Source organism: Heptranchias perlo, chromosome 16 (genome assembly GCF_035084215.1).
Source record: "Heptranchias perlo isolate sHepPer1 chromosome 16, sHepPer1.hap1, whole genome shotgun sequence".
Classification (NCBI taxonomy): domain Eukaryota; kingdom Metazoa; phylum Chordata; class Chondrichthyes; order Hexanchiformes; family Hexanchidae; genus Heptranchias; species Heptranchias perlo.
Genome location: NC_090340.1, coordinates 15794011 through 15814658, shown reverse-complemented (window position 1 = coordinate 15814658; position 20648 = coordinate 15794011). Strand labels below are relative to the sequence as shown.

Genomic DNA, 20648 nt, shown 5'->3' with positions numbered 1-20648 from the left:
CCTTTATTTGCCGAGGCATAGAATATAAGAGCAGGGAGGTTATGCTAGAACTGTATAAAACACTAGTTAGGCCACAGCTTGAGTAGTGTGTACAGTTCTGGTCACCATATTACAGGAAAGTTGTGAATGCACTTAAAGAGGGTACAGAGGAGATTGACAAGGATGTTACCAGGGCTGGAGAACTTTAGCTATGAGGAAAGGTTGGATAGGCTGGGGTTGTTTTCTTTGGAACAAAGGAGGCTGAGGGGAGATTTAATTGTGGTGTATAATATTATGAGGGGCCTAAATAGAGTGGGTAGGAAGGACCTATTTCCCTTAGCAGAGAGGTCAATAACCAGGGGGAATAGATTTAAAGTAACTGGTAGAAGGATTAGAGGGGAGATGAGGAGAAATATTTCCACCCAGAGGGTGGTGGGGGTCTAGAACTCAGTGCCTGAAAGGGTGGTAGAGGCAGAAACCCTCAACTCATTTAAAAAGTACTTGGATGAGCACTTGAAGTGCCGTAACCTACAGGGCTACGGACCAAGTGCTGGAAAGTGGGATTAGGCTGGATAGCTCTTTTTCGGCTGGCACAGACACGATGGGCCGAATGGCCTCCTTCTGTGCCATAAATTTCTATGATTCTATGATTTTGTGAGAGCAAGGCTCCCACTTTATTGCTCCTTAATCCTTACCGGCCCGATGCCATCCTTGGCCGATACCCTGGACGAGTGAGCTGCTCCATGACCCCTAGATATCCAATACTGAAGGAGTGGGGGTGCACCAAGGTTACCGGTGCTGAGACCCTCTGATTTATCCCTTCCTCTCTTTAGTCCCTCAGTCTGCCCCTGCTCCCCATTTCAATACGGCTGCAATCAATCCACATTGCGGCATGTGGCGGTAGTGCGGGTGGGAGCTCTCACCTCATTACTCTGAGCCCTTTCAACTGCTCAACTACCGTCATAATGTAATGACTTCACAGACATAGGGGCATTGACTGATGCCAGGCTGTCTGTGAGCTGTCTGCAGGCTCGAGAATGTGAGCTGATAGTCTGTTGTATTTCAGGTGTCCGGTGATGCTGGTGGTGGGGGACAATTCCCCAGCAGAGGAAGGAGTGGTGAGTATGGACAGCAACTCTGCATCACACTTAGCGGCTGGGGTCAACTGCATGCTCTACTTCAGGGTATTTTCTCCACATGAGCCTGCTCCTTTAAGAAAGAGAAGCCATCGCTAATTGTGCTGCTTAATTGTGAAAAGCTAGAAACTCAGGAACACTGCATGCACAAGTGAATTATGGGGGTATCTATCCATTGGTGCAACCACTAGAGGGATGGGTACTCTCACATTTTTCTGCCATGGGTTATCTCCCCCTCACCTACTACAAATTCGAGCACTGCTACTGATGTCCCTTTCCCTCAACTCTTCATACTTGGTTGGGTCATGTATGACATTGTTCTGCTAGGTTAACACAGGCCTTAATCTGTTTTGTTTTAAATGGGTTAACTCCTTCACTAAAATAGTGCTAAGAGTTTGTCTGCTAGTATTGCCCAGTTATTTTGAAGCTCCTAAGTAATATCCTAATTATCCTCAGTCCAATTGGACAAAGGTTTGGAACATGGCATCCAGACCAATCAGGTAAGTGTTATTCTCCTTCTGTAATATACATGGTCAATAAATATATAAAAATGGATTTCTCATGGTGTTACTCACGGAGATGGAGGGCATGTTGTTTTGTAGTAATAGGCGTGTTATCAACAAAATGCGATGGGAAATTGTAACGGGAAAGTGTCACAGGATGTAAGTATGACACTTTCAGAAACGCATGCTACTTGCAATATTTTAAATTTATTATTATTATTGTTTGGGGTGTGGCTGCAGAACGACCCACAACAAGCAGAGAATAAATGGAAGGCAGCTGACAGGGAGGGAAGAGCTGCCCTGGTTGATGTGATGTACATGTATTATGAAGATTTCCTCTGGATACAATTTCTAGCAAAATTGCAAATACTTATTTTTTTTGAATCACGGATACTGACCAGAGGACACCTTCATGAATATGTACAAAGTTGCTACACATATTGACCAGAGCAGTTCTCCCTTATTTTTGGGAGGTGGAATCAGCGCTTGTACTCAGTTTGTCCACAGAATCTTCAGCTCATTTTATCACTCGTCGTGTTTTTATGCTAATACTGCTATCTCATTCCCAGGTGGAATGCAACTCCAAACTGGACCCGACTCAGACAACTTTTCTCAAGGTATTGAACATCCTGGACCAGCTGTAATCTCACACAGACGGGGGTCATTTCCAGTTAAGAATACGAGACCAACCGATTTCTTCACAATTAATCTAAATCAGTCCTGATTAGCAGCTAAATTGTAGCACAGATGAGATTACTTGCTGATGTAAAGGTGCAAGATAACTGGGGGCCTTGGGTCTAACCTCAGATAGTGATCCTTTTATTTCTTCATATTCATTGATGGTCTTTTGTTTTTGTTTTTGGGATGTGGCATGTATTGCCTATCCCTCGATGCCCTGAGGGCATTAAGAATCAAGCACATAGGATGGACCGGATAGGGGTTCCCTTCCCTGTTGGACATTAATGAACCAGTTGCTTTTTTACGGCAATCCGGCATCTTTCATGGTCACTTTTTCTGGGTCTAGCCCATAAATTACCAGATTTCTTGAATTCATTTTCACAACTTGCCATGGTGGGATATAACACCACAAAGAGCCTTGGAATAATCGCCCTACTTAACAAGGTAGATAGTGTTACATAAAGAACACAGGACTAGCTCCCCTAGTGGCTCAGTTGGCAGTTGCAGCTCCCAATGTGGAACTGAGCCAATGGAACAGAAAAGAACCCAGACTCTATATCCTGTCTGCTTAGGTGGGATGGTGGGAGAAGCGCAACAATTGGCTTTAGTGCTCCTGGGTTAGGGAGGGCGTAAAGTCATCCAATCGCTATCCACTTTGACCTGCTGGAAGTGCATGTAAAGATGAGGACAGAATTGGACTTGGCTATGAAACGCTCCATAGTTGAATAGACTGCCGAAGAATGGCCAATTGAGTGAAGGACTATAGAATCAGTACCCATAGAACTGGGTACTAGCATGGAGTCGATGCCTTAAGAGGAGGGGGAAAGTTGGATCAAATAGAAGAATATAGACCCACGTGAGGCAGATTTGAGAAGTCTGGGTCTGTACCGAATAATGTCTTAATGTTATCACTCACCTCAGGAGAGGGTCAGCGGTTTGGGGCAGAATCAGATTCTGGGACTTCTGGCTTCACGTGCACACTGGATGTCATTCACTTTGCTTTAATCCCTTGCTGACTGTTAAACATTATGCTTCAGCAACTCAGCGGCCATATTCATTAGTTAGGTTCTACAATGGTTGAGTCCGTTGGTTCCTTTTGCACAGAGATGAGGAACCTTTTCTCTTCTAAACAATGTGGGTGGTCCATCCAGTCTTGCAACATTTTCTGAATAAGTACTCCTATCCAGGCATCTTCCACCTTTCTGATTCCCTGTACTGGGAACATCGACCCTTCCTTTTTAATTCAACTCACTTAAGGTGAGGGAGAAATGCCTGAAACGAAGAAAACCGTTCCAGTACTCATAGAACAGAACCAGCCAATCACAGGGCCCATTCATCAAACAGAACCAGCCAATCACAGGCCCCATCCATCAAACAGAACCAGCCAATCACAGGGCCCATTCATCAAACAGAACCAGCCAATCACAGGCCCCATCCATCAAACAGAACCAGCCAATCACAGGGCCCATTCATCAAACAGAACCAGCCAATCACAGGCCCCATCCATCAAACAGAACCAGCCAATCACAGGCCCCATCCATCAAACAGAACCAGCCAATCACAGGGCCCATTCATTAAACAGAACCAGCCAATCATAGGGCCCACTCATCAAACAGAACCAGGCAATCACAGGCCCCATCCATCAAACAGAACCAGCCAATCACAGGGCCCATTCATCAAACAGAACCAGCCAATCACAGGGCCCATTCATCAAACAGAACCAGCCGATCACATGACCCATTCATCAAACAGAACCAGCCAATCACAGGCCCCATCCATCAAACAGAACCAGCCGATCACAGGACCCATTCATCAAACAGAACCAGCCAATCACAGGCCCCATCCATCAAACAGAACCAGCCAATCACAGGGCCCATTCATCAAACAACCAGCCAATCACAGGCCCCATCCATCAAACAGAACCAGCCGATCACAGGACCCATTCATCAAACAGAACCAGCCAATCACAGGCCCCATCCATCAAACAGAACCAGCCAATCACAGGGCCCATTCATCAAACAGAACCAGCCAATCACAGGCCCCATCCATCAAACAGAACCAGCCAATCACAGGACCCATTCATCAAACAGAACCAGCCAATCACAGGGCCCATTCATCAAACAGAACCAGGCAATCACAGGCCCCATTTATTCCACAGAGCTACACAATGATGGGCTTCCATCGTCCAACGGAACCAGCTAATCATGGCCACCATTCATCAAACAGAGCCGAACAATCATGTCACATTTTCACACTGACGTAGGATACTCACCCAACATATTCACAGTCACGGGTCAGACAGTTGACAAAGCCAAGCCCTTGTGGGCCACCCACCCAACACATTGCCATTGGACAATTACCCAACTGATCTAAACTGCAATTAGACATTCACCCTATTATTGGGCACTCACACAACCAGCCCAGGCAGTCATGGGTCTCTCACTCAGCCTTGAAATGGGACACTGACCCAATGGAGCCAGGTTACAATGGGACACTGACCCAATGGAGCCAGGTTACAATGGGACACTGACCCAATGAAGCCAGGTTACAATGGGACACTGACCCGATGGAGCCAGGTTACAATGGGACACTGACCCAATGGAGCCAGGTTACAATGGGACACTGACCCAATGAAGCCAGGTTACAATGGGACACTGACCAGATGGAGCCAGGTTACAATGGGACACTGACCAGATGGAGCCAGGTTACAATGGGACACTGACCAGATGGAGCCAGGTTACAATGGGACACTGACCAGATGGAGCCAGGTTACAATGGGACACTGACCAGATGGAGCCAGGTTACAATGGGACACTGACCCGATGGAGCCAGGTTACAATGGGACACTGACCAGATGGAGCCAGGTTACAATGGGACACTGACCCAATGGAGCCAGGTTACAATGGGACACTGACCCAATGGAGCCAGGTTACAATGGGACACTGACCAGATGGAGCCAGGTTACAATGGGACACTGACCCAATGGAGCCAGGTTACAATGGGACACTGACCCAATGGAGCCAGGTTACAATGGGACACTGACCCAATGGAGCCAGGTTACAATGGGACACTGACCCAATGGAGCCAGGTTACAATGGGACACTGACCCGATGGAGCCAGGTTACAATGGGACACTGACCCGATGGAGCCAGGTTACAATGGGACACTGACCCGATGGAGCCAGGTTACAATGGGACACTGACCCGATGGAGCCAGGTTACAATGGGACACTGACCCGATGGAGCCAGGTTACAATGGGACACTGACCAGATGGAGCCAGGTTACAATGGGACACTGACCAGATGGAGCCAGGTTACAATGGGACACTGACCAGATGGATCCAGGTTACAATGGGACACTGACCAGATGGAGCCAGGTTACAATGGGACACTGACCAGATGGAGCCAGGTTACAATGGGACACTGACCAGATGGAGCCAGGTTACAATGGGACACTGACCCGATGGAGCCAGGTTACAATGGGACACTGACCCAATGGAGCCAGGTTACAATGGGACACTGACCAGATGGAGCCAGGTTACAATGGGACACTGACCAGATGGAGCCAGGTTACAATGGGACACTGACCCGATGGAGCCAGGTTACAATGGGACACTGACCCAATGGAGCCAGGTTACAATGGGACACCCATCCAATCCAGTCACACAGTAATGGCAAACTCACCCAATAGATCCATGCAGATTTAAGGAATAGAGAGCCCGCCTTGTTTACTTGTCTGAAACTGATGGATCACAGTTCTGGGACTCACTTACACAAATGTAGTAGGTAGAATATGTTGACGGGAATTCCTAAAACATTGAATCATCGAGTTTCTGCCCAAGAAGTGAAGTCCGTAATCAATATTCCTGTGAACTATGGGCAGCTTTGGATAATTATAACTTAGTTGCTAAAGAAATGTAGCCTGGTGATGGCCTGATGAGAGCTGAAGACTGTTGTTTCCGCTCTCCTTGTGGTAATGTCCAACTGTATTTTATTTTTCAGATGGCTGACTCTGGTGGCCTGCCCCAGATCACACAGGTTAGTAGTTCACACTCTGTGCCCAGTTTCTCACATACACAGACCTATTTTCTAACCTATTTCCCAGCTTGAATTAGATGATAACTCTTCTGCCTCAAGTCAGAAGGCTGTGGGTTCAAGCTCCAATCCTAAGAACGTATGATTTTTTTTTTTATTCGTTCACGGGATGTGGGCGTCGCTGGCAAGGCCGGCATTTATTGCCCATCCCTAATTGCCCTTGAGAAGGTGGTGGTGAGCCGCCTTCTTGAACCGCTGCAGTCCGTGTGGTGACGGTTCTCCCACAGTGCTGTTAGGAAGGGAGTTCCAGGATTTTGACCCAGCGACAATGAAGGAACGGCGATATATTTCCAAGTCGGGATGGTGTGTGACTTGGAGGGGAACGTGCAGGTGGTGTTGTTCCCATGCGCCTGCTGCCCTTGTCCTTCTAGGTGGTAGAGGTCGCGGGTTTGGGAGGTGCTGTCGAAGAAGCCTTGGCGAGTTGCTGCAGTGCATCCTGTGGATGGTGCACACTGCAGCCACAGTGCGCCGGTGGTGAAGGGAGTGAATGTTTAGGGTGGTGGATGGGGTGCCAATCAAGCGGGCTGCTTTAAACAGGGTTTGTGCCATGTTACGGTGGTGGAGCGGGAGAAGCCCAGAGGAAATTCCTGGCCATAACCCAGGATTACACTCCAGGGCGGTACTGAGGGGATTCGGATTTGTCATAACTGAGAATTAAATCAAGGTCCTGTCCATCTGCCTGTTCCAATGGTTCAGGTGTGTATTAAAAATGGCAACACGTGAAGAAGAGCAGGGAGTTTTCCCAATGTCCTGGTCAATATTCCTCCCACCACCAACACCACCAAAAAAAAACAGACCAATTGGTCAATCATCTCATTGCTGAGATCTCAGGAGACTTCACTGGTGCGGAATGGCTGCCATGTTTTTCTGTATCGGCACTCACTGCACTCCATTGTGTGACACATGTTAAGATGTTTTGATGCGATTGGGTGTTGCATTTATTTATTTATCATTTAATGTTGAATGTCCTCAGGCTGGTTCTGTTTTATCAGTTTGTACATTTTGTTCTGACAGCCTGGAAAACTGACAGAAGCCTTCAAGTACTTTCTGCAGGGCATGGGCTACAGTAAGTATCACAAGAGCTGGAGCATAGGCCCAGGCTCATTATGCATGACTGTGTGTGAATGTGTTTCATCTCCTCTTCAGTTTTATTGACATGGAAAATAATACCTAAATCCAGCCAGAGTGCATTCAGCAGTCAGACTGGCGTGAGGTCTGTGTCGGCTCACTGTGAGATTGTGTTCACCTTGAGGCTTACTGACAGTGAGTCTGTTCACCATGTGGTTTACGAACAGTGAGACTGTTCACCATGGGGTTTACGGACAGTGAGACTGTTCACCATGGGGTTTACGGACAGTGAGACTGTTCACCATGGGGTTTACGGACAGTGAGACTGTTCACCGTGTGGTTTACGGACAGTGAGACTGTTCACCGTGTGGTTTACGGACAGTGAGACTGTTCACCGTGTGGTTTACGGACAGTGAGACTGTTCACCATGGGGTTTACGGACAGTGAGACTGTTCACCATGGGGTTTACGGACAGTGAGACTGTTCACCATGGGGTTTACGAATAGTGAGACTGTTCATCACGGGGTTTACAAACAGTGAGACTGTTCATCACGGGGTTTATGGATAGTGAGACTGTTCATCACGGGGTTTACGGACAGTGAGACTGTTCATCACGGGGTTTATGGATAGTGAGACTGTGTTAATCACGGGGTTTATAGACAGTGAGACTGTTCATCACGGGGTTTACGGACAGTGAGACTGTTCATCACGGGGTTTACGGACAGTGAGACTGTTCATCACGGGGTTTATGGACAGTGAGACTGTTCATCACAGGGTTTATGGACAGTGAGACTGTTCACCATGGGGTTTACGGACAGTGAGACTGTTCACCATGGGATTTACTCACAGTGAGATTGTTTGTACCATTGGATGTAATCACAGTGAGACTGTGGTGTGAGATCTTAATAGGGAACATGGAACCAATGGGAGAAAATGTAAGATTGATCAGTGGGGACTAGTTGATAGTTGTGACTGTAATATATCACCTGATGACTGGTGGCCTGATATTCAAAGTGTTATTGCACTGCCAGTATCCCATTGTACAGGGTTACATGCTCCCTCCATGTGATGGGGTGTCCCTCTGTATGAAGTGTGCATTAGAGCTCCTTTTTGGCTCTGTATTTCTCTTTGAGTTCGTTTGCTCTTATGCTGATGTAAATTTGAATTTCCCAGAACTTCATGGTTATATTTCGCATGCTCAGATCTAAAAGGTGTATTGATACACCTGAAGGATTGACTGATACATTGATCGGACTCTACGTGTGCCAGTGGAGTGCGCCTTCACCTCCTGGTGACCAATCACATTTTCGTCTTCAAAAACATGAAGAGGGACATGTTGTGGTTTTAAATTAACTGGAGAAATCAAACTGTATGAAATTAGTTTCCAAATCTTATTAAGATTAAATGCTGTACTTCACGAAGCACCAGTGTGCAAGAGGCCATTTGCCATGTTATAAAGGGGATGTTAATTGATCACAACTTTCCCAGGGTCAGTACACAGTCCTAAATGTTATAAAGGGAGATACACAAGTCCCAATCTTTCTATGCTTTTGAACTTTACACTTTAAAGCGGCTGCTCAGAGCAGTCTAGGAAGAGATATTGAGCCGGATTTTGCTGTGAAATTAACGGTGAGGCCAGCAGCGCAAATCTGACAGCAACTTCAGGTGAGGGCAGATGCGCAGTTAAACGCTGCAATCCAGAAGTTGCTGTCCAAGATGTGCTGCCCATCCCCTCCGTAAGCTGCGCAAAAATGGCATCTCGCCATCTGGCTCCCTGTTCAAATGTACTGAACGGCGTGAAGTTCCTGCACTGACATCGTAGATACGGACTAAACTCACCACAAAAAGTTAGGGCTTGTCCATTCCAGTCTAACTACCCTTTCAACAGCATGGTAAGTTTTAATTACTGCCAAACCACCTCGCTGGCACTGAAAATTAACTTTTCCAAGTGTGGAGTCTCATTCCTTCAGCTTTTAATTATTGTTGAAGATTTTTCTTAAAATGTAAATAATTTTTTTTACTTTTTCTTCCTGTCTCTTTTTTCCTCTCTCACTTAATCCAATCTTTCTTTCCCTCTTTTATTTCACTCTCTGTAACTGGTTTGACATTGGATTCACTATTCTAACTTACACTTCCTGGTTCAGACTCTGTGCTGCTCATTAACAATTCTTCAGTCTGATTGGTTATGGGAAGACACACAGTTGCTTGTCCTGTTCACACAGGTCCCAGATGCCCTGTAGAGGGCGCCACGCTGTTTGGATCTCCCGCTGACAGCAACTTGCCGTGCAAAACCCCATAGAAAGTCTTTGGGCAAGAGCAAGTCTAATGAATGGCTGGCACCGTGTGTACGCTGCTGACTGCAAAATCTGGCCCATTGTTTAACACCCCTCCCCTTCAGTGACTGCTGGTTACTTTACAGCACCATGAGCAATAATCCCGCTGGTGATGCATCTGCTGAAATTGTCACCTCTCAGGTTCGTAGGACTTCAGAACTGGTTCTTGCAGGAGCAGCTTGTTAAATTTTCCCACGTTTCTTCCTGTCCATGATTATAGGTCCATTCAGGAGTCTTTGTAAACAGTGCTCTAAAAGTACTTGGCCCTTCCTTGGAGTCTGCACATCTTTCTTGTGCAATGGATGTGACGCGATCAATTGCTGAGACTTCCATATTGCCGGGCTAGTGATGATGTCAGCAACAAAGGTCAGCTCAAGGAATCCAAATACGCATTGGTCATTAAACTTCAGGTCGATTCTGCCAGTAATTCCAAGTACTGTGGATGAACCCCTCACAAATTATGTGTCAGCCTCTTCAGATGGATGGTTTTGCAGAAGCGGAAGAAATACCAAAGGAAAGCCGAAAGATATCTGTGTCTTCCATAAGGCGTATTGAACTTGTGTAACTTGTAACTTACTTCATCCGATTTCAGTTGCCAGAAACCTGTGGGGGCTCTAACTTGCTAAAATAATTTGCATCAGCAAACTGCTGTAATTTGCTCGTGAGTTGAAAGTTTGAAATGTTTCCTTTTGATGGCCCCATTTATGTTAATAGGGTCCCAGCAAATTTACCATTTGTTTTGACAACAATTACTAATGGGGCCCACCTAGTCCACTGGTTCATCTATATATTTTTTTCTACACAGTGTTACTGGGATTGTTTATCCCGATCTTCAGGTAGATCTTGCATTGCCATTTAAGTGTTCCATACCCTGAGTCACTGTGTGAGCCTTGGTGTATGCTCACAGTGAGACTGTGTGTCATGGTTTGTGACATGGGGTCTTAACAAGGCGAGTACACATGATGCAGGTCTTCCATTCACTCGTATGACTGCTTCTCAATAATCCACCACTTCTATTGTAGCCTGCTTAGGTCCACACTGTAGTTTCGCTCAGATAAGTCATTCACTCGTGCTCCAGTTTAAACAGTCTCTCTCGTTTGCTTGATTTGTAGCTAATAGCGTGCACTCTGTTCTGTGACTTTCGATAAGTTGTGGATTTTTAAAAATTCATTCATGGGCTGTGGGCGTCGCTGGCAAGGCCAGCATTTATTGCCCATCCCTAATTGTCCTTGAGAAGGTGGTGGTGAGCCACCTTCTTGAACCGCTGCAGTCCGTGTGCTGCTGATACGGAGTTCCAGGATTTTGACCTAGCGCCGATGAAGGAACGGTGATAAAATTTCCAAGTCGGGATGGTGTGTGACTTGGAGGGGAACGAGCAGGTGGTGTTGTTCCCATGTGCCTGCTGCCCTTGTCCTTCTAGGTGGTAAAGGTCGCTGGTCTGGGAGGTGCTGTCGAAGAAGCCTTGGCGAATTGCTGCAGTGCATCCTGTGGATGGTACACACTGCAGCCATGGTGCGTTGGTGGTGAAGGGAGTGAAAGTTTAGGGTGGTGGATGGGGTGCCAATCAAGCGGGCTGCTTTGTCCTGGATGGTATCGAGCTTCTTGAGTGTTGTTGGAGCTGCACTCATCCAGGCAAGTGGAGAGTATTCCATCACACTCCTGACTTGTGCCTTGTAGATGGTGGAAAGGCTTTGGGGAGTCTGGAGATGAGTCACTCGTTGCACAATACCTATCTCTCACCTGCTCTTTTAACCACAGTATTTAAGTGGCTGGTCCAGTTAAGTTTCTGGTCAATGGTGACCCCCAGGATGTTGATGGTGGGGGATTTGGCGATGGTAATGCCGTTGAATGTCAAGGGGAGGTGGTTAGACTTTCTCTTGTTGGAGATGGTCATTGCCTGGCACTTATCTGGCACGAATGTTACTTGCCACTTATCAGCCCAAGCCTGGATGTTGTCCAGGTCTTGCTGCATGCGGGCACGGACTGCTTCATTATTGAGGGGTTGTGAATGGAACTGAACACTGTGCAATCATCAGCGAATATCCCCATTTCTGACCTAATGATGGAGGGAAGGTCATTGATGAAGCAGCTGAAGATGGTTGGGCCTAGGACACTATCCTGAGGAACTCCTGCAGCAATGCCCTGGAGCTGAGTGAGTGGCCTCCAACAACCACTACCATCTTCCTTTGTGCTAGGTATGACTCCAGCCACTGGAGAGTTTTCCCCCTGATTCCCATTGACTTCAATTTTACTAGGGCTCCTTAGTGCCACACTCGGTCAAATGCTGCCTTGATGTCAAGGGCAGCCACTCTCAACTCACCTCTGGAACTCAGCTCTTTTGTCTATGTTTGGACCAAGGCTGTAATGAGGTCTGGAGCCGAGTGGTCCTGGCGGAACCCAAACAGAGCATCGGTGAGCAGGTTATTGGTGAGTATGTGCTGCTTGATAGCACTGTCAACGATACCTTCCATCATTTTGCTGATGATTGAGAGTGGACTGATGGGTCGGTAATTGGCCAGATTGGATTTGTCCTGCTTTTTGTGGACAGGACATACCTGGGCAATTTTCCACATTGTCGGGTAGATGCCAGTGTTGTAGCTGTACTGGAACAGTTTGGCTAGAGGCTCGGCTAGTTCTGGAGCACAAGTCTTCAGCACTATAGCCGGGAAGTTGTCGGGGCCCATAGCTGTATGCGGTGCACTCAGCCATTTGCCATTTTATGCATGAGTTCTGAAGGACTGAACACATTTTGGATCTAAGCTGTGTCCCAAAACCTCCACACGATCTTCTTTTCCTCCCTTTAATTTAGATGGATTGAATTTCAGATTTCTCATTTGATGCTTTCGGAACCTCCTTGTTGACTATTGGCTCAATGAGGTTTCTTTGATGAAAAGCTCTTAGATGGTTCTGGCCGCCCCACAAATTTGTCGTCCACGTCTAGATATCTATATCGTGCTCTCAGAGCAGGCTTCCTATGAAAGAACTATCTGGTATTCCGCAAACTGTCTTGTCGCTTATTAGTGATGTTAGTTCACCAAATTTCTGTCTTACTGGGAGCCCTTAATTCAGTTTCCACTGTTTCTCCCACTTTCTGCATTCATGACAATCAGTATCTTCCTTAAATCACATATTTACAGTTGCTCTCTCTCTGACTTTTTTCATTATTTTGTTTAGTATCAGATTCTGTTCTTTCTCAGAGTTGAAATTATTACCATTAGGTAATGTTTCTTCCTAGTAACAGGTGGGAAAGTGGATGCTTTCGACTTGTCATATTTTCCATCTGCTCCTATTTTGCTTAAAGAAAACATTCAAACTGTTGTTTGTAACTTTCCAGTTTCTCCTGATTTCCATTCACCTTCAGTCTTAGGTCAAAAGTGCATCTTCTTCATTTTACCCTTAATTTTACTGAATGGGACTCTTTTACTCAGTGTGATTCTTTGCTTTTCATAAGAACAGATTGTGAAGGGGCTTGATCGGGTGGATGCGGTGAGGATGTTCCCAAGGATGGGTGTAACTGGAACTAGGGGGCATAATCTTAGAATAAGGGGCTGCCCTTTCAAAACTGAGATGAGGCGAAACTTCTTCACTCAGAGGGTGGTAGGTCTGTGGAATTTGCTGCCCCAGGAAGCTGTGGAAGCTACATCATTAAATAAATTTAAAACAGAAATAGACAGTTTCCTAGAAGTAAAGGGAATTAGGGGTTACGGGGAGCGGGCAGGAAATTGGACATGAATTTAGATTTGAGGTTAGGATCAGATCAGCCATGATCTTATTGAATGGCGGAGCAGGCTCGAGGGGCCGATTGGCCTACTCCTGCTCCTATTTCTTATGTTCTTATGTTACAGGAGCAGGAGTAGGCCAATCGGCCCCTCGAGCCTGCTCCGCCATTCAATAAGATCATGGCTGATCTGATCCTAACCTCAAATCTAAATTCATGTCCAATTTCCTGCCCGCTCCCCGTAACCCCTAATTCCCTTTACTTCTAGGAAACTGTCTATTTCTGTTTTAAATTTATTTAATGATGTAGCTTCCACAGCTTCCTGGGGCAGCAAATTCCACAGACCTACTACCCTCTGAGTGAAGAAGTTTCGCCTCATCTCAGTTTTGAAAGATCAGCCCCTTATTCTAAGATTATGCCCCCTAGTTCTAGTTTCACCCATCCTTGGGAACATCCTTACCGCATCCACCCGATCAAGCCCCTTCACAATCTTATATGTTTCAATAAGATCGCCTCTCATTCTTCTGAACTCCAATGAGTAGAGTCCCAATCTACTCAACCTCTCCTCATATGTCCGCCCTCTCATCCCCGGGATTAACCGAGTGAACCTTCTTTGTACTGCCTCGAGAGCAAGTATGTCTTCTTAAGTATGGACACCAAAACTGTATGCAGTATTCCAGGTGCGGTCTCACCAATACCTTATATAACTGCAGCAATACCTCCCTGTTTTTATATTCTATCCCCTGAGCAATAAAAGCCAACATTCCGTTGGCCTTCTTGATCACCTGCTGCACCTGCATACTAACTTTTTGATTTTCTTGCACTAGGACCCCCAGATCCCTTTGTACTGCAGTACTTTCCAGTTTCTCGCCATTAAGATAATAACTTGCTGTCTGATTTTTCCTGTCAAAGTGCATAACCTCACATTTTCCAATATTGTATTGCATCTGCCAAATCTCCGCCCACTCATCCAGCCTGTCTGTATCCCCTTGTAGGTTTTTTATGTCCTCCTCATTCTCTACGTTCCCTCCCATCTTTGTATCATCTGCAAACTTTGATATGTTACACTTGGTCCCCTCCTCCAAATCGTTAATATAGATTGTAAAGAGTTGGGGACCCAGCACCAACCCCTGCGGAACACCACTGGCTACTGGTTGCCAGTCCGAGAATGAACTATTTATCCCAACTCTCTGCTTCCTGTTAGATAACCAATCCTCCACCCATGCCAGAATATTACCCCCAATCCAGTGATTCTTTATCTTGAGCAATAATCTTTTATGTGGCACCTTGTCGAATGCCTTCTGGAAGTCTAAATACACTATGTCCACTGGTTCCCCTTTATCCACCCTGTACGTTATGTCCTCAAAGAACTCAAGCAAATTTGTCAGACATGACTTCCCTTTCGTAAAGCCATGCTGACTTTGTCCTATTAAATTATGTTTATCCAAATGTTCTGCTAGTGTCTCCTTAATAATAGACTCCAAAATTTTACCCACCACAGATGTTAGGCTAACTGGTCTATAATTTCCAGCCTTCTGCCTACTACCCTTTTAAAATAAGGGTGTTACATTAGCAGTTTTCCAATATGCCGGGACCTTTGCCGAGTCCAGAGAATTTTGGAAAATTATTACCAAAGCATCCACAATCCCTACTGCCACTTCCCTCAAGACCCTGGGATGTAAGCCATCAGGTCCAGGGGATTTATCCGCCTTGAGTCCCATTAATTTACTGAGTACCAATTCCTTAGTGATTTTAATCTAATTTAGCTCCTCCCCCCCTCGAGCCCCCTGTTTGTCCAGTGTTAGGATATTCTTAGTGTCCTCTACCGTAAAGACTGAAACAAAATATTTGTTCAGCATTTTTGCCATCTCCATGTTTCCCACCATTAATTTCCCAGTCTCATCCTCTAAAGGACCTACATTTGCCTTAGCCACCCTTATTCTTTTTATATAACTGTAGAAACTCTTGCTATCTGTTTTTATATTTTTTGCTAATTTATTTTCATAATCTATCTTCCCTTTCTTAATCAATCCTTTAGTTACTTTTTGCTGTCTTTTGAAGACTTCCCAATCTTCTATCCTCCCACTAAGTTTGGCTACCTTATATGTTCTTGTTTTTAGTCGGATACTATCCTTAATTTCTTTACTTAGCCATGGATGGCTGTCATTTCTTTTACACCCTTTTTTCCTCAGTGGAATATATATTTTTTGAAAGTTGTAAAATAACTCCTTGAATGAACACCACTGTTAATGTACCGTCTTACCCTTTAATCTATTTTCCCAGTCCACTTTAATCAATTCCACTCTCATACCATCATAGTCTCCTTTATTCAAGCTCAGTACGCTTGTTTGAGAACCAACCTTCTCACCCTCTAATTGGATATGGAATGTAACCATGTTATGGTCACTCATTCCAAGGGGATCCTTAACTAGGACATTATTAATTAATGCTGGCTCATTACACAGGACCAGGTCCAAGGTTGCTTGCCCCCTTGTAGGATCAGTTACATACTGCTCAAGAAATCCATCCCTAATACAGTCAATAAACTCTTCCTCAAGGCTGCCCTGCCCAATTTGATTTGTCCAGTTAATATGATAGTTAAAATCCCCCATAATTATAGCTGTTCCCTTATTACATGCCCCGACTATTTCCTGATTAATACTTCTTCCAGCAGAGTTGCAACTATTAGGAGGCCTATATACTACGCCCACTAGTGTTTTTTTCCCCTTGTTATTCCTTATCTCCACCCAAACTGTTTCATTATCTTGATCCTTTGTCCCAATATCATTTCTCAGTATTACAGTGATTCCTTCCTTTATTAACATAGCCACCCCACCTCCCCTTCCTTCCTGCCTGTCCTTCCTGATTGTTAAATACCCTGGCATATTTAATTCCCAGTCGTTGTCACCCTGCAGCCATGTTTCTGTAATGGCCACACGATCATACCCATACGTAGTTATTTGTGCCGTTAACTCGTCCATTTTGTTACGAATGCTACGTGCATTCAGATAAAGAACTTTCAAATATGTTTTGTAACACTTTGTTCCTGCTTTTTCCTTTTTTAACGCTTTACCTTTTACTCCATACTTTCTGTCCCTTCCTGACACGCTTTCCTCTGTCTCCCTGCTCAGGTTCCCAACCCCCTGCCACAGCTTTGATGCTGGGTTAATCGCCTTACGCCTTCTAGTTTTTATTTTATCTGTCGTGCCTAAAGTACACTTTCTTTCCGCTGCTCTACGCTTTTCCCTTTCACTTGTTCTTGAACAACTGTTTGTACTATTTGTATTGTAGATTTCCCCTGGGTCTTCCCCTCTCTTGCTGCTCTCAACTTTATTCCCTTCTGACTCCCCGCTCAGGTTCCCATCCCCCTGCCACTCTAGTTTAAACCTTCCCCAACAGCACTAGCAAACACCCCTGCAAGGACATTGGTCCCGGTCCTGCTCGGGTGTAAACCGTCACGCTTGTACAGGTCCCATCTTCCCCAGAACCGGTCCCAATGTCCCAGGAATCTAAATCCCTCCCTCCTACACCATCCCTGCAGCCACGCATTCATCCTGTCTATTCTCCTGTTCCTATACTCACTAGCACGTGGCACCGGTAGTAATCCTGAGATCACTACCTTTGAAGTCCTGCTTTTTAATTTATCTCCTAACTCCTTAAATTCACCTTGCAGGACCTCATCCCTTTTTTTAAACCTATGTCGTTGGTACCAATATGGACCACGACTACTGGCTGTTCACCCTCCCCCTCCAGAATGCCCTGCAGCCGTTCAGTGACATCCTTGACCCTAGCACCAGGGAGGCAACATACCATCCTGGAGTCACGTTTGCGGCCGCAGAAACGCCTATCTGTTCCCCTTACAATTGAATCCCCTATCACTATAGCCCTGCCACTCTTCTTCCTCCCCTCCTGTGCAGCAGAGCCTCCCGTGGTGCCCTGAACCTGGCTCTTGCTGCTTTCCCCTGATAAGCCATCTCCCCCAACAGTATCTAAAGCAGAATATCTGTTTGAGAGGGAGATGGCCCCAGGGGACTCCTGCTCTACCTGCCTAGTCCTTTTACTCTGCCTGGCGGTCACCCATTTCCTTTCTGACTGCGTAATCTTTACCTGTGGTGTGACCACCTCACTGAGCGTGCTATCCACGATAGTCTCAGCATCGCGGATGCTCCACAGTGAATCCACCCGCAGCTCCAGCTCCGAAAGACGGTTAGCCAGTAGCTGCAGCTGGACACACTTCCTGCACACATGGTTGCCAGGGACACTGGTAGTGTCCATGACTTCCCACATAGTGCAGGAGGAGCATATCACGGGTGCGAGCTGTGCTGCCATGACTTGCCTTAGACTCTCAGACTCTCCTCCCGCTCTAGGTCTCTCCTTTTATACTGTGCTCACCTCTCGGACTCTCCTGCCTCACCTGTGACGTCGCACAGTAGTTGTCTCTATTTGCAGGTCTGCTGCTGCTTTTATTCCCCAATCTCAGTCTTCTACTCTCAGGTCCACTGCCGCTCTGGGGAAAAAGTTGGGAAAAGCAAGGCAAAGCAGCACCTCCTTCCCCCACTTCACCGAACTCCCACACTTACCAAACTCTCCGTTCACACTATGTTGTCCGCACACCATGTACCTTTCTCTGTCCCTTTTTCTTCATTTGATGGCCACTCTTACCTTGAACTTGTTTTAGGGTTTGTAATCCAAGATTGAATGAAATGGAACAACTTTTTAAAGGTTTTTTAAAAATATGTTACAGCAGCATTGAACAGCTCCATCTCTGCTTACACAACTTCATCTTCAGTGCTCTGCCTAGAACATTTGGCACAAACCAATTACTAATTGCAACATTATCACATGCTGATTAAGGAAATGTCTCCAAATGATGTACTCAAACTGATCAATAACATTCAGATTTGCTGACTACATAAATACCAATACTATATCATTACAATCCGAAAATGCTGGAAACATTCAGCAGGTCAGTAAGCGTTTGTGGAGAGAACAGACAAGTTAATATCTCAGTATGACCCTTTGTCAGAACTGACAAAGGCTCCATACCTGAGACGTTAACTTGTCTGTTCTCTCCACAGATACCGACTGATCTGCTGAGTGTTCATCATAACAACAGCAACTTGCATTTATACAGCGCCTTTAACGTAATAAAATGTCCCAAGGCGCTTCACAGGAGCATTATGAAACAAAATTTGACACCAAGCCAAAAGCTTGATCAAAAAGATAGGTTTTAAGGAGTGTCTTAAAGACGGAGAGAGAGGTAGAGAGGTTTAGGGAGGGAATTCCTGAGCTTAGGACCCAGGCAGCTGAAGACATGGCCGCCAATGGTGGAGCAATTAACATCAGGGATGCGCAAGAGGCAGTAATTGGAGGAGCGCAGAGATCTTGGAGCGTTTTAGGGCTGGAGGAGGTTACAGGGATAGGGAGGGCCGAGGCCATGGAGGGATTTGAAAACAAGGATGAGAATTTTAAAATCGAGGCGTTCCCAGACTGGGAGCCAATTTAGGTCAGTGAGCATAGGGGCGATGGGAGAACGGGACTTGGTGCTTGGAGTTAGGATACTGGCAGCAGAGTTTTGAATGGGCTCAAGTTTATGGAGGGTAGAAGATGGGAGGCCGGCCAGAAGAGCATTGGAATAGTCAAGTCTAGAGGTAACGAAGGCATGGATGAGGGTTTCAGCAGCAGATGAGCTGAGGCAGGGGCGGAGACGGGCGATGTGACGGAGGTGGAAGTAGGCAGTCATGGTGATGGAGTGAATATGCGGTCGGAAGGTCATCTCGGGGTCAGATAGGACGCCACGGTTGCGAATGGTCTGGTTCAGCCTCAGACAGTGGTCAGGGAGAGGGATGGAGTTGGTGGTTAGGGGATGGAACTTGTGGCGGGGACTGAAGACAATGGCTTCGGTCTGCCCAATATTTAGTTGGAGGAAATTTCTTCTCATCCAGTACATCCATCGAATCATAGAGCACAGAAGGAGGCCATTCGAAAGAGCTATCCAATTAGTCCCACTCCCCTGCTCTTTCCTCATAGCCCTGCAAATTTCTCCTATAAGACCATAAGAGATAGGAGCAGGAGTAGGCCATTCGGCCCCTCAAGCCTGCTCCACCATTTAATGAGATCATGGCTGATCTGATTTTTACCTCAACTCCACTTTCCCGCCCTTTCCCCATATCCTTTGACTCCCTTGCTGATCCTTTTCAAGTATTTATCCAATTCCCTTTTGAAAGTTACTATTGAATCTACTTCCACCACCCTTTCAGGCAGTGCATTCCCGATTCGCTCCGTAAAAATAATTCTCATCTCCCCCCGGTTCTTTTGCCGATTATTTTAAATCTGTGTCCTCTGGTTATCGACCCTCCTGCCAGTTTCTAGAATTTTCTGTTTTGGTTTCAAATTTGCAGCAGTTGCAGATTGTTTGCTTATCGTTACAATTAAGTTCTCCTCCAGGGATTTCCTGAACTGGGGATGAGGTGGTTCCCACTCTCCACACCCACCACTGCCCACTCTCCTCAAAGTGGATTCCAATGTCCAGTCATGGTACTTCTACAGTGAACCCTCCTACAGAAAACACCTGCTCCCAGGCTGATTCTATACGTTAGTGTTAAAGCACTGTCAGTGAACGAGTATTTTCTAAAGGAGTGAAAAAGCGGACAATGAGTACAAAAAAGTCAAAAACATGAGTTAAGCTCAATAATTCAGCAAACAGACAAGTTTCTGTACAAGCAGTGGTATCGTCCTGGGCACAGTGAATGATTTGGTAGAGTGTAAATATTACCATAATATTGTCATTTCAAACTGACACAAGAAATCAGCCCAGCTTTCATGTGTTCAGTACTTGAGGTACACAGAGAATGCTGGTAGGGCGAACGTTCCTCTCTCACGATACCTGACTAATGAGCCATCAGGCCTGGTGCTTCCTATTGCCACTGTCTTCATTACCAGAGCTCCCTCTCCTGAGATTGTACAGGTACTATTAACAGGACTGTTTGGGCTATACCTGGAGCAATGGGGGAGTGAAATTTTTAGAACAAAATGGGGTTCTCGGCCAGGACTGATCATTGCAGCTAGTTGGGTCAGCTCAAAGTACTAAATGTCTGTCAAAGCCTCAGTAAGACCAGGCATTCCATAGAGATGTCCCA

The 20648-nt window shown here is 45.9% G+C and overlaps 1 protein-coding gene across 2 annotated transcripts in view; it reads left to right on the top strand.

Annotated features, from left to right (window-relative positions):
* ndrg4 (NDRG family member 4) overlaps positions 1-20648 on the top strand; it is a 214098-nt gene that overhangs the window by 189336 nt on the left and 4114 nt on the right. For both annotated transcript variants that reach the window (XM_067997685.1, XM_067997686.1), the window contains 4 exons: positions 1046-1097; positions 2188-2235; positions 6298-6333; positions 7405-7456. In XM_067997685.1, the coding sequence (XP_067853786.1) occupies positions 1046-1097; positions 2188-2235; positions 6298-6333; positions 7405-7456 (188 nt within the window). The remainder of the gene's footprint in view (positions 1-1045; positions 1098-2187; positions 2236-6297; positions 6334-7404; positions 7457-20648) is intronic.